This window comes from Apus apus, chromosome 4 (genome assembly GCF_020740795.1).
Source record: "Apus apus isolate bApuApu2 chromosome 4, bApuApu2.pri.cur, whole genome shotgun sequence".
Lineage (NCBI taxonomy): Eukaryota > Metazoa > Chordata > Aves > Apodiformes > Apodidae > Apus > Apus apus.
The window spans coordinates 86,635,343-86,649,191 of record NC_067285.1 but is presented as its reverse complement, the minus strand read 5'-3'; the positions used below and the strand labels follow the sequence as shown (position 1 = coordinate 86,649,191).

The 13,849-nt window shown below is 38.1% G+C and overlaps 1 protein-coding gene across 6 annotated transcripts in view; it reads left to right on the top strand.

Annotated features, from left to right (window-relative positions):
* The first annotated feature begins 405 nt into the window (after positions 1–405).
* Positions 406–13,849, top strand: part of CEP135 (centrosomal protein 135) — a 36,032-nt gene continuing 22,588 nt past the window's right edge. For 3 of the 6 annotated variants that reach the window (XM_051619275.1, XM_051619281.1, XM_051619280.1), the window contains exons 1-9: positions 406–825; positions 2,007–2,127; positions 5,847–6,011; positions 7,147–7,337; positions 7,740–7,907; positions 9,084–9,225; positions 10,621–10,705; positions 11,287–11,415; positions 13,216–13,431. In XM_051619275.1, the coding sequence (XP_051475235.1) occupies positions 5,899–6,011; positions 7,147–7,337; positions 7,740–7,907; positions 9,084–9,225; positions 10,621–10,705; positions 11,287–11,415; positions 13,216–13,431 (1,044 nt within the window). In that variant the 5' untranslated portion in view covers positions 406–825; positions 2,007–2,127; positions 5,847–5,898. Of the gene's footprint in view, positions 826–1,772; positions 1,806–2,006; positions 2,128–5,846; positions 6,012–7,146; positions 7,338–7,739; positions 7,908–9,083; positions 9,226–10,620; positions 10,706–11,286; positions 11,416–13,215; positions 13,432–13,849 lie in introns of those variants that run through there. The other 3 variants (XM_051619277.1, XM_051619276.1, XM_051619278.1) reach the window with 3 other exon arrangements.

Genomic DNA, 13,849 nt, shown 5'->3' with positions numbered 1-13,849 from the left:
ACTCTAGGCCGTAAGTGCAAGTCAGATCCCCCGGGAGAGGCCCGCAGAGGCGGCGACGTCCTGCCCCTCCGCTGTGCCTGCAGCCCCGAGCCCGGCCCCGCCGCTCCCCCGCAGCCGCCGCTCCCCCCGCCCGGCCCCGCGGAGGCTCCTCCCGCAGCCCCGCCCCGCGCGCCGCCCCGCCCCGCGCCGCCCCGCCCGGCAGGCGCCTCCTCCCCGCCCCAGCCAAGGCCGCCGTGACGTCACCGCCCCCGCCCCCCAGCGCGAGGGCTGCGGGTCGCGCGGGAGGGGCGGGGCGGCCGGCGGTTGGCTCAGCCGCGCGCGGGTGCGGCCGCGTGCCCCGTTGCCGCGGTGACGGGCCGGAAGCGGCCGCTGCGCCGCGCGCCATTTTCAAACCGCCGGCGCGGCCTGGGCGGCTGCGCGGGGTCTGGGGTCCCGGCCTCGGGGAGCGCGGCCGCAGCGCTCTCCCGCCCGCCCGCCGGGCGGGGCTCTCTCCGGAAGGAGGCGGGTGCTGCCGCGGCCCCGGGGCTCCTGGCGAGTAGGCGGGCGGCGGCGCTGAGCGTCCAGCTTGGGCTGCCGCGGTCTGGCTGCGGGCGCTGTAGCAGCCGTGAGGCCAGCGCGGCGCTGGGCCGCTTCTGTCCGCTCTGCCCCCGGGGAGCGCGGGGTGGCTCGGGCAGCCTCCTCCAGCCTCTGGCCTGCGCGCTGGCCTCGTCCCCCCGGGGCTCTGCAGGCCCCCCTTCCCCGCCGGAGCCGTGTCTGTGCCGAAGCCCCACCGAAGCGTCTCGGCCACTCCTTAGCGGCTCGCTCGGCAAGAATTTGCGTTTAACGGTATGTCTGGCAGGACTGACCTGGAGGGAGGGTGGAAAAAATAAAAATAAACCTGTTTAAAAAGGGACTGACTGCCTCTCTGTGGGTATAGAGGGGGGTTGATGAGGGGTCCATAAAGCTTCCTGCCTGGGGAGATAAGTGATGAGCAGGCTCATAACTGATAGGGTTTTCTTGTACTCTAGTGTAAACTTACGGGTTTTGGTGACTATTTCAAGAAGAAATCCGTTTTTCTAGAGCAAGAGTTGTCTTTCTATTGACAAAGTGGCGACACTTAATAGCAAATGTGGTGTCTGAATATCTAGTCAGCAGTGAACTCCCAGCAAATCAACTTGGAAGCAGGCTTTGCCGAAACCAGTGCATTCAGCATATCTTGAAAATGATGTTGCAGTAACAGCATTTCACAACACAGCTTTCAGTGTCAATGGACTGTACATGTATTAGAGCATTACTATAGTCAAAAGGTTAGTCCACGAGGTGCCTTTTTTACGGGGGTGAAAACAAAATGAGCTCTTTATCACAGAATGACCTATGTGACCAGTAATTATAGGACAGGAACAGATGTTTTTTAACCATGTTTTGTACACACCGAAAAAACCAAAGCCTTCAGCACATCAGTTCTGATGAACGAAAAGTGCATTTTGGTGTTTCTCAGAACTGAGACTGGAAACTCCAGTTCATAATTCACTTTGGGGTTACTGGTTTTGACTCAATAAAGAAATTTATTTCATAGTATATAAATTTGTCCATGCTAATTTCTGCATTGTCAGTGCTGTAGCTTTATCTTTCTTCTGCATGGCTCAATGACCATGTCTTCCATGGCTCTGCTTTTTTATTATTACATTTTTGTATGGATAACACAAGTGTTGCATCTGCAACAGTTCTTAATCTATACTCACCATTGATTTTGCTGCATTGTTTTCAGACTGAAAGGTGGGCTTTGATGTGCTAAAGCTTTTCTGCTTCGTGTTCCACCTGTAACGGTTAGTCTAATCCCTTACTAACATTATTTATTTTATACAATTCTATGCAAATTGATTCTGTACTTATAGGCGTAAGGAACTGGATTTTAAGTTTCAGAATTGTTTATCTTTCATGTCAATGTTCAATTTCAGTCACTGGTGATTTAGAACAATATGAAAAAGTTCATAGGTGCTAAATATGTTTATTTCATAAACACCTAGGTCCTCAAAACCATCCAGGCATGTCACAAAATGAAGCACATGAAAGCTGTCATCCTTGGCAGCCTATGTGAACAAAGGAGGAACAAAAATCAAGGCTCTATTGGCTATGAATATCTCTTCTGTGAGTAACTGAAAGATGCAGTCATTAAGACATCATGATAAATCTTTGCCTGGAAAGGCCTGATTTAAAGTACCTTTTACTTTTTCCTTTTTGTTTGCTTATCTGATTTTTTTTATGTTCATCTAACTTGGAAATTGTATTTTCTTCCTAGCAGCACTAAATTACACAAAATATTTAGATAATTAACTATGTGAACTATTTATGCAACTAATGTAGCCTATCTTGTGGGAAATACCAAAGTTGTTAAGAGTGCTTTCCACTACTTTGCAATATTACAGAAAAATCTATTAAGTTCAACATACCTCTAATCATGACTGAACTGTGATTCACAAGGCTATTAAGTTTCTTAAGGAAAAGGTTATTCTGGATTGAGTTGACTGGGTAAGAATGTTGTAGGAAACTTGGATTTCCAAAAAGCTTTTGAGAAGGTTCTTTACCAAAGGCGTTTAAGAAAGCAGGTCTCTTCCAGAAATGGAGGAATAAGTAATTTAATAGCTCACTAAGTGGTTAAATGAAAGGGTAGAAGGTATTACCTTACAGTGAAAGTAGAGTGCTGTTCAACACTGATTGGTGATTTGAAAGAATGGGTTAAACAGCAAGGGACAATGTTTGCTCATTCTATGGACATATTGAGAGCAGTCCAAGGGTTGCAGAAGTGTGTCGTTGGATGGAGTAATCAGGTGGGAGTTAAGGAACGGTGTTAATAAATAGAAAGTAATACGCATCATGGGTGCTAAATTGGCAGTTACCCCTCGGAAAAAGAGATGTTAGTGTCACCCTAAATGCATTTAATTGACTCTTTAGAGCAACCAGATAGGCAAATGAGAAGTTAGGAGTCATTATGAATATTGAAGGCCACAGCAAATAATCTTTATGGCTTTATATGGCTGCTCAGAGTAATCTCAGTCTTAGAAGAAGCATGGAAAAGGGACAAGCTGTACAAGCTACTAGAACATTTTGGAAAATAGATTTGCTAAAGATGCCATCATGAATGACTGAAAGCATGAATAAGGAATGATTATTTAGTATGTTAATAAAAATAAAAAGAAAGCAAGGAGTGAAACACACATCCCCATGAATTTATTATACACTTTTCCAGACATACAGTCAAAATCAGAAATTCATTGCCACAGGCTATTTCGATGTAAAAGTGCAGAAGGCTCAAGAAAGCAATTAGGCATATCTAAGAAAGGTCTATCAGGTACTGTTATAATGATTTAAGTTCAAGTTTAGGCCCTTTTAGTCCTTGCACTATGGCCTTAAGGAAGGAGAAGGCATTAGGAGTAAGATTCGACTCGCAGTTTTTCTACTCTTGCTGTGGCAACTGGCAGAGACAGGGTATTGGATCATAGTCCTCTTGGATTCAACTGAATCAGTATAGCAGTTCGTATCTTTATGTTTCCAGGAAACCATATTTTCATAATGGAGAAGTTACTAGATACTATTTGGGGTAACGGTAAGACTAATGATAGGCTTTAAGTTTAGGGTATGAGATTTATCCTATGGTTGTCAGTAGTGACAGAGGTCTGGAATTACTGACACATAATTTCTTTCCAACAGAGTGTACAACGATTATTGTCTTTGAGAACTTTAATTTCTGTTTCTCTGAAATAGCAACCTCCAGTTCTTCTTACTTTCATTCCTGGACACCTGAAATTGTACTGCGGCTGCTTGTTTCCTGATCAAATATTGGATCAGATGTGGCTCTAGGGGATATAAGATAATACCCTTTCTTGTTTGATTCTGGTGGGAATAATGTCTTGAATTAAAAATTCCCAGTCTTTAGAAAGCAGAGTGATTCAACCTGAAAGCTGTTGGTACCCCTCACTACGAGAATACGTTTAGATAACTACACTTCTCGGAAACATCCCTTGCAGTGATACTCTGTCTACTTCCTAGCCACAGTTACTGGAGTGCTGATGTCTCTACATTTGTTTTCTCCAGAGTTACTGTAGAAAAACTTTATTCCCTTACAAGCTGTGACACAGCTTTGTTCTTGATGTTTCTTCTGTGAAACTTTCTCAATCTGATTAGCAGAAAAATCCTCTCTCTTTTCAAAACACAAGCTGTTAAATGAACTATTTTAAACTAATTTAATGTTTTTAACTGTTAGTTTCCTAAGGAGGAGATGAGTCGAGTTATCAGCTTACTCCTGTAGTAATGAAAGGTGTATTCCTGAGACTAAATCTAGACACAGTAACACAATCACAGTTTTCCTGAATTCAACACAGAATGCTCAACATTAATGCAGAAATACCAAGATCTCATAACTTCTAGCTTTAATCTTTGGCTGCCAAAGGAGTATGAAGAGCATTTAGCATACATTAGCACACTGACTTCAGCTTAATAAATTGACAGTTACAATTTAGTGGAAGGAAGTGTGCCTCCTCCCCCTGCAACCATCCCAGTGCAATATATAAGGGATTATTCTCTGTGTTACTGCCTAGTTAATATCTCAACATTCTGAACCTCTTCAGACAAATGCTTTGGTGGTGCCTGGAACAGGTGCTGTGCTCGGAAGACTGGTCGTTTTCTCTCATCCAGGGAACAGCACCTGGCGATCACAGTCCCGTTGCTAGACTTATCTGCAGTGTTTTGATAAGAGATGAAATCTTACTTTCCAGCCTCAAATATGAGAGAAACTTGCATGTTTTCTTATTGCATGAGTCATAAATAATTTTATTTTTAGATACCTGCATATTTTTAATATATTTTGATTGTGAAACAGCATGATTTAAATTATTTCTATATTCTGTCCCCTTTATATGAAATGCAAACAATACTTCCTTGGATTAGTAGTTTGCCTGCTGAGGTCTGCAGTCAGCAGGTTAACTTCTGCAGAAATGTAAGGGTCAGTCATATTTCTGTTTATTGAAGAGTTATTTTCACATATTGAAGAGCATCAACTTTCGGATTCTGTTTCTTTTCTCATTCTATCTCTACATCCAGAAGGACATAACAATATAAAAATTATTCCTCCCCCAAATGTACATAGCAAAATGAAAATTCTCATCTGGATTCAGAGAGAGTAGTGCTGATCCCGCCCTTTTTAGATCAGGTTAGTAAAAAAGTAACTGATCAGTCAAAAGAAAAAAACAAACCTCTGATCTTTAAACTGTATTTTTCAGAAGATGATGCAAGTAGTACTGTAGTACACAGATGGGTTTCTTCTTTCCTGCTTTCCCTCATAGAAGAAAAGATGTTCAAAGTTAATCTGTCCTTAAAATTTTACACATTTTATGCTAATTTATAAATGGTTGGCTTAACTTATGTTAAGAACTGCCTTGTAAACTTTGCAAGTAAGCTTTATATATGCAAGAAAAAACTATATATTACGTTAAAAAGAATAATCTGTCAATTTGTTTTGTGGAAGATGTCATGATGACCATCATTCAAAAAAATCAGAACCTCTTTCTAAGTCTTCCCACAGAAAGATCTTTTCAGAGTTAAGTTTTTACATACGGAAAAGAAAAATTTATGTTCCTACTCCAAGATGTTAGGAAAGAGAAAACTAATTGCCAGGGCAAATACTTATTTTAAAATAAGTATGTAAATATGTTCAAACTTTTTGGTTGCTCTATGATTCTATTTTGGTTTACTTAAATTTTAAGGACATGCTTGTGCACTGTATTTCTCACACAAAAGTAGATTTTCCATTACTTTTTGCTGTATTATTTCTTCTTTAAGGGACAAATGCTGTAACAGACAGTCTTTTGCAGGTGTCCTGTTTTTATTGACTGTGGCAAAATCTGCTTTGGAGGTGTGCTTACAATGACTACAACTGCAGAGCGAAGGTTTGTTAATCTCAGGAAACGTCTAGATCAACTGGGCTATCGACAACCATTGGGAGTGGAGAGTTTACCTTTGGTGGAAAGGCTTTTTAGGTATTCAAAAGGAGATTCATTATAAACCATAATAAAAACCATATAGTAGGTATTTGATTTTTGACATATAAGGGAGAATGATTAGTCTGAAGACTTATTTTCGATCAATGTTATTTCAGAGCTGAGATTCAGTTCCTGCGTATGATTAAGTCAAAGATGTTTGCTTAAGTGATGAGAAGATCTTAAGATATCATTTAATTCAGTAGAATTCTTTCTAAGAATCTATCATCTTGGAAAATTCAACTTTCTAACCTCATAAGACAGCCAAGAACAGTCACTATTGATTTTTGTTGTATTTAAAGGACTCAATCTCATATACTTGGTTATATAAAAAATAATCCCTGTTGTCTGTACTGTGACTTAAAAGAAAATATTCACATCTCTGTTTTTTATTATCTCATTTGGAGAAATTAAAATTTGCTATCTCTGCCAGTTTTGCAGGACACATAAAAGAGGAAAGATTTTAAGGTGACAATATAGTTGCCATTTCATGGCTTTGGTTTGATCACAGAATAATTTCCACAATAATTCAGTTATATTTGGTTAAATATGCAAATGTAGGTTCTCTTGCTCTCTAGCAATCTAATGCAGATGGAAGAACCATGGTAGGCAGATACGGAGTAATCTGCCTTCAACACTAGCTCTCATTTTGGTGTTTAACAGATAGGTTTAGTCTCTCAGTCACTGACTTTGGAGATTATTTTCACTATAACCTTCATATCTATGTAGCACTGATCTCTCTTATGGAGCTTCTGAGCTCTGTGTAAATGCTTAGTTTCTTCTGTGGTAAGTAGTGCTACAACTTATGTAGTGCTTGGAGGAAAAAATAATCTTGCCAATTTTTAAGGTCTCACTTTATGTAGAAAAGAGAGTTTATTGATTTATCAGATGTGTAAACTTCTGATATGCTTTCTAAATATGTCTATTTTTTAAAAAAATTGTCCAGTCCTTTCCTATTTACTTTTTTAAAGTGAATTATTCCTGGCTTTCAGTTTTTCTTTCTTTGAACTCATCTATGCTACAGTTAACATGGTGTCAGGGAAAGGGTTTTGTTTCTCATATCATAGTAAATATTTGCACCTACAGTGTAAAGGCTGGTAACATTTTTAACATGCCTGATGTTCCTTTATTCTAGTGACCTAGTTCGTACAACTGAGAGTTTGCGCAGTGCAAAGTTATCTGCTGGAAAAATTGAAAAAGAATGCAGCAATTATGATGTGATTTTGGAACCCTATAAAACAGTGAATACTAAACTTACTAGGGAAAATAATGAACTACATTTAGAAATATTAAAACTGAAAGAGCAATCTGATCATCATGTTAAAGGTAATATAAAAATGATGATACTCTTTTAATCCTTCCATGCCAAAATAAAATTGTGGTCAAATCCTTGATCCAGAAATTCATTAATCTGTACTTATGAGTGTGAGTGGTCATTGACTTTGGTGCCTTTAATGGCGTCATGCATAGAGATTTCTTTTGCAGTTAAAAAGCTTTTGAGCTCTTGCTTATCATTGTTTTAATAAAACATTAAGCTGTTAGAACTTTTAACATACACTTTCATACTTTGAAATGTTACTTTTTAATTTAAAATTAAATACTGCTGTAAACTGTGCCTTCATTCTAAAAATAACTTGTATAACACATAAATATATTTATGCCTTTGGTGCTACTAGGAAAAATAATAATGAATAAGAAAGATAATATTGCTTTTTCTCTCCCTTGAAGATTTGAAAGCCTCCTTAAGGAGGGTTGAACATGAAACAGCTGACTTGAAATTTCTGAATAATCAATATGTACATAAAATTAAAATGCTGGAAAAAGAGAATAAAGCTAAGAGTGAAAAAATTCAGCAGCTTCAGGAAAAGAATCTGCAAGCAGTAGTGCAAACACCTGGTGAGTGTAAATAATCATAGATATTTTAACTTTTCTCTGGGCTTTTTTCAGCTCTTCAGAGTATAATATTTTGGGGTTTGGGTTTGTTTTTTTTTCCTCTAGGAAGAAAAGTTACTACAGTAAAATTACTATTGAATAGAATAACATTACCTTTTGAAAGCTTTGGCTCCAGATTCAGCCTCTGTATGGAAGAAGTTCCATTAGCACATCACGGGTATTAGGGACAAATTTGAATAAAATTTATTTTCAGTAGAAGACTCTTAACTTAAAATGTGACTGTAAAGCACGGTTGCCAGCAGCTATTTTTATTTTTTTCATGCTACACCTTTAGTCAGAGGTTTAGTCAGAGGCAGGTTGTTTGACACATGAATCTTTTTTCTTTCCAAGTCATTGAATTACCTGAGTACTTTTGGCATCTGAGGGAAATTAATAGGTAGTTAGGTAAAATGAAAATTCCTCTCTGTTTTCCCACACCTTTCTGCATTCTGTGCCTTTCTCATCAAAGATACCATGTTACACTTTGTCTTTCTGCACACTTGCCCTTTGGTCACCAGTCTTCTGGATTTTTTCTGTATCATATAATCAAAAATTGTGTGTTCTTATATAGTTATATGATGAAAAGTAATTGTTCCCTCTGGAACTAATAGTAAATTTTGTTTTGGTTTTAATATAATGTTAACCATGCAAGCAAATAACTTGCTCTGCTTAATATACTTGTGTTGTCCATTCACTGAAATGACAACAGCATTAGAAGGGAAAAAAGCCCATTACTAAATAAAGCAGAGATTAGTTCAGTCATAAAATTGTTCATAAATGTGAAAACAAAATGTCTTTCGTGATGTTTTAGTTTAGCTTTTTTAGTAAGGTAAGTCACTAACAGATTTAACAAGTTGGAACTGTGGAGTATTCAGGATCTTAAGCACTGGAGGAAACTACCTATACCTACTTTGCATGTTTCCTTATTATAGAACTGAACTTTGACAAAGCTGATACTAACCTGCAAGAATTATGTTGTCTAGAATGTACAAATTTTATCAGCATATTACAGTAAGATTAAAATGGTGAAACATGACAGTTGAGAAGCAGTGGGATAAATAGGAAATTTAATTTTGTATTAAAGAAGAGGACTCCCTTGCTTTAACTCCAAGTAATAGGCATTTGGCTTTGGACTTTCAGGTGGCAGAAAAAGAAGCATTCCCTTCCGGCGTCAACGCATGCAGATAGACCAGCCTGTCCCTCCATCAGGGGTTAGTGCCTATCCAGTTCCCCAGCCAGAGGACCCTTACATTGCAGACCTTCTTCAGGTGGCTGATAATCGGTAATCTAAAAAACTTTTACGTTTGGAAATATATGTGTTAAATACCTGTAGTGCTCTACCAACCCCCACCGGTTTCTGCCTTTCAAATCTGCCTCAAAGAAAATGGTATTTCATGATGTTTTCAGAGCACTGTAATTCTTAAGTAGGCTTTTGCTTAGTAATTAACGGTGCTGCCTGTGACAAGGTTGCAATAAGCTGCGTATTTCCTTAAAGGATTTCTCTCAAGATTTCTATACTGGTTTTACCATTATACCCAATTTTAGATTGGGTATTCTGGAAAAAACGTAGGTGTATTGTTTTACACAGAAGTAAACTGCTTTTTCCTATTTATTTTGGAAGTCTAAAACATTCTTGATTTTTGTAATGCTGTTTTTGGCTTGGGAACCTGTATTATGAAAGGTTCAAGTAAATTATTTTTTCTTATTTAGAATGTATTTGTAGAAAGTTTACATGGCAAGGTGTTGGCAGCAGGGGGACTTCAAGGGTGGCCTCTCTTAAGAAGAGACCAGCAGCTATCCTGTGATGGACACAGCCAGTTCCACCTGGCTTTAAAACAGATGCACCATGGGTCACAATTGAGCCCATCAGCCAAACTGGTGGCTCGTCTGTGAAAAAATATATTTAAGAAAGGGTAAAAAACAATGCTGTGTAGCAGCAGTGAGAGGGAGGAGTAAGAAAAATTTGAGAGAAACAACCTTTATATTGTCCTTCACAAACACCAAGGTCAGTGAACCAAGGAGTGGGAGGAGTCTGCTCTGAAGGACTGTACTGTTTGGAGGTGAGTCATGTCGGAGCAGTTAACGAAGGACTGTACCCTGTCAGAGGCATCCCATGCTGGAACAGGGGAACAGTGTGAGGAGGAAGGAGTAGCAAAGCTGAAGTGTTATTAACTGACAGCAGCTCCCACTCCCCATCCCTACAGTGTCACTTGGGGTAGAGAGGAAGTGCAATTCGGAAGTGAGCTTGGAAAAGAAGCAGAGGGAGGCAGGGAGGTGGTTTAATTTGTTCTTGTTTCTCACCATCCTGCTCTATTTTTAATTACCAAAAAATTAAGTTAATCTTCCCCAAGTTGAATCTATGTTGCTTGTGACTGTAATTAGTAAGTGATTTCCATTTTTATCCTGACCCAAGAGCTTTTTAAACTTATTTTCTTCCTCATCCTATTGAGGAGGGGGAGTGAGAGAACAGCTGGGTGGGGGTCTAGCATCCAGCTAAGGTCAGCTCCCTACAGTATCTCAAACATGGCTTCTGCATTAATATTTTGCAGGAACAAAACTTTTTGTGTGTGTGTGAAATATTTATGTTCAGGAGCAAAAAGAATATACTACTAATAAATTGTTGTGTACATACAGTTCTTCCATGAATCCATATAAACAGTGTATTGCTGCATTACAGAATTCATGAACTTCAGTCAGAAGTAACAGAATTACGGGAAAAACTGGAGATAGCTGAATGTGGAATGAAAAATTATCGCAAACAGGTATGTTTGCAGCTTATTTTAATTTTTAGTTGGCAGTAGTAGCCATTGCAATGAGCTTAATTTAAATTTGTGATTTGACCTCATGAGAAAGCATGTAGGGTTTGTGAAATACAATTATTCTAACCTGCTTACGTTGAGCTATTTCTCTCATCTGCTTTCTGAGATAGCAGCAATGATAAAATATTTGCCTGCTATTATTGCTGATATATTTTGTGTATTAAAATTACTTTCAATAAGCCCAACTTGATGATCATATGTAGATTTTGTATACATCAAGGTTTTTTTAGTACAGAAGTGCTAACTGGTCCAAAATAATAATTTGTTCTACAGGTAGATAAAAAAGGATAACCTTTTTAACTGTCTGGACTAGTTATATATTATTAATTTTTGTAAGTTAACTTATGAACAACAGATTTTACAGAAAAGAAAGAAATTAATTTAAAAAAATCTAGAATTAAAAAGATAAAATTTGCATTCTTAGGTATATGTCTTTTTACTGATTGTTGTATAGGTGCTTATTTGACCAAAGATTCCATTAGATTATACGGAATGATATATAACTTTTTTTTTTCCCCTCAAAGGTTGAGCTAAGAGAAAAAGAGATAGAGCGCCTAGTGCTGACTCTGGATGGTGGGCGTTCTTATGAAGTTCTCTCTCTGGAATCGAGAAGTAAAAGTAATGAGAAGCTGATTGCCCATTTGAATTTTCAGGTAGTGGGTTTATGTTGTTTAGTAAAAATGAGAACTATTAGCAATATACAAACCCCACAAAACTTTTGGCTCTTAAAAAAAAATCACTGTTAGATATAAAATATATCAATTTAATTTGCTTTGCTTTAAGGTGGCTGAGTTTCTTGTCTAAGGAAATTTAATTTCTTTTAAAAGTCTGTTAGAATGGTTTTGCTAAATAATTCTATGAACTCACATTTGTACAGAATAATGTTAATCTGTGAGTATTCAGAAAATTTCTGTATGATACACTGTTTTCACCAAGTTTGAAAACACTTATTTTCTTTTAAGTTTTTAAATATTTTTTTTGTACACACCATTTATGTTTTAGGGACCTAACAGTGGTTTATGTACTTATGATAAGGAGTAGTCCTGCAGATAATTTCATGTTTCATAAGATGGTTTAATGGTTAGGGGTTGTAGGATGGATGGTTGGACTTGATGATCTTTGAAGGTCTTTTCCAACCTTGACGATTCCATGATTCTATGATATTATAGAGAGTCTTCTTCATTGAATTCAAATGGTCTCCACTTTTACTCCAACATAGACTTGAAAGGAAGAACAAGCTTAGGATAAAGATGTTTGTGTTTACTCTGCGTATTAGCATGCATTCAATATTGGTCTCAGAATGAGGATTTTAAAAAATTAACTCAAAACATATTGGAATACAGATTAAGTAAAGTCCATCTATGGATTTATACCACTAATTCTCTCTTTTTCCAGCTGAGTTAGAAGTTTTGTATACTGATTGTGCATAATGTCCAGTGGCATGAGAGCCATGTTGCAGTTTATTAGGTTAGGTTCTGTGCTGCAAAAATACAGAATGAGCTGTGACTTGGAAGCAGCACAGCTGTGCTCAGCAATCTTGAATTAGTAAGTCAGGCTGAATGCCAATTGATTGTACACAGAGCGTGTCCAGAGTTGCATAGAGCTGGTTTTGGGTCATCAAGACTATTTGCTTGGGCTCAGTGCCAATATACCATTTTTTTGTCTGACAAGAGATGGAGGGATATCTTTATAGTATGTGTAACTATGAGAGGGCTTAGACTTTCTTCTGTGTCTACAGTAATGCTTCTTTCTGGAGTTTTGAGGAAAGTTTTGTGGAGATGGAAGTAGAGCACCTCTGTTATCTTGAATCTTTCAAGATACTCCAGGCTCCTGTTTTCCTGGGTAGTGTAACTTATGTTTTATTCTTACTCTACATCCTGCCTTTCTTTCCTTTGCTCTCAGGGGAAGGTATACAGGGAAAAACAATATCTTAAGAGCAGGATTTGTGAGGATGTTGTGTCTAAGGTGCTGAAAAATTTTGGAGGCAAAATAGGTTTTGGGAATCTGATCTGTAAAGCTTGACTTTCATGAAGGAGTAACAGTGAGACTAAGCCTAGCAAATACACTACAAAGGTGGAGAGAAGAATGTGTCCTCATATCTTGTGAAATTTAGGGAAAATTTTGAGTACTCTGGGTCTACTGGACCGATGTCCAAGACAAGTTTCTATAGAGAATTCTGCTTTTAAGTACTTTGTTTTTAGAATAAACCTCAGGTTTTGGAGACTAGATAAAGAACAGCATAGTAATGAGTGCCTTCACCTTGCACCTTTGTAGAATCATAGTTTTTCATGTGGATAAGCATTAAGTTCTAAAAATAGAAAATCTGCCATTTTAAAAAGGATGTCTCTTTTCTTATAATGATATAGAGATACTCTATTTCAGAAGATTGGGAGGAATTTTGCTGCCTAGTTTAACAATACATATTAATTTTTAAAATGAAAAATGTATTTCAGGTTGAATATCTTCAGCAAACAAATAAACAACTTGAAAATCGCATTCAAGACCTTCTGGACACTAAACAAAATGTGACTAGTGAGGTAGTGCACTTAAGCAATAAAAATGAAGAACTGTGTCAAGAACTCAATGAAATAGACCACTTGGCACAGCAGTTGGAAAGACACAAGGAAATTGTGCTCGAGACTGCAGATAAGGAAATAGGAGAAGCAAAGGTAATCACTAATGTGTTATGGAGTGAAGGATCTACTCAACTCTTAGGTGGCTTTGTATCTTAATTGCAACAAATGGCCTATTGGCATGTAAAGAAAGGTTAAATATTTTTTTCCAGTTTAATACTATGCAGTCTTTCTCACTAAAAGATGGTTAATCACAGCTAATTTGTCTCTACCATATTAGGTGAGATGGGTTTAGTTAAGAGGAAATCTCTCTTCCTTCTTCTGTTAGCTGACATACTTAAAATTATTGATAGGTAATAGATATTTGCAACAGTGATGTCTGTGTTTGGAGGCTTTTTTGTATGAGAAGTCATGCAATTATTTATTTTACTGCTGTGCTCCAAGAGAGCATGGGTGTGTACACAATTTTTCTGTGCTTTCAGTTCGTAGGAGCTTTTCTACTTAAAACTTGACA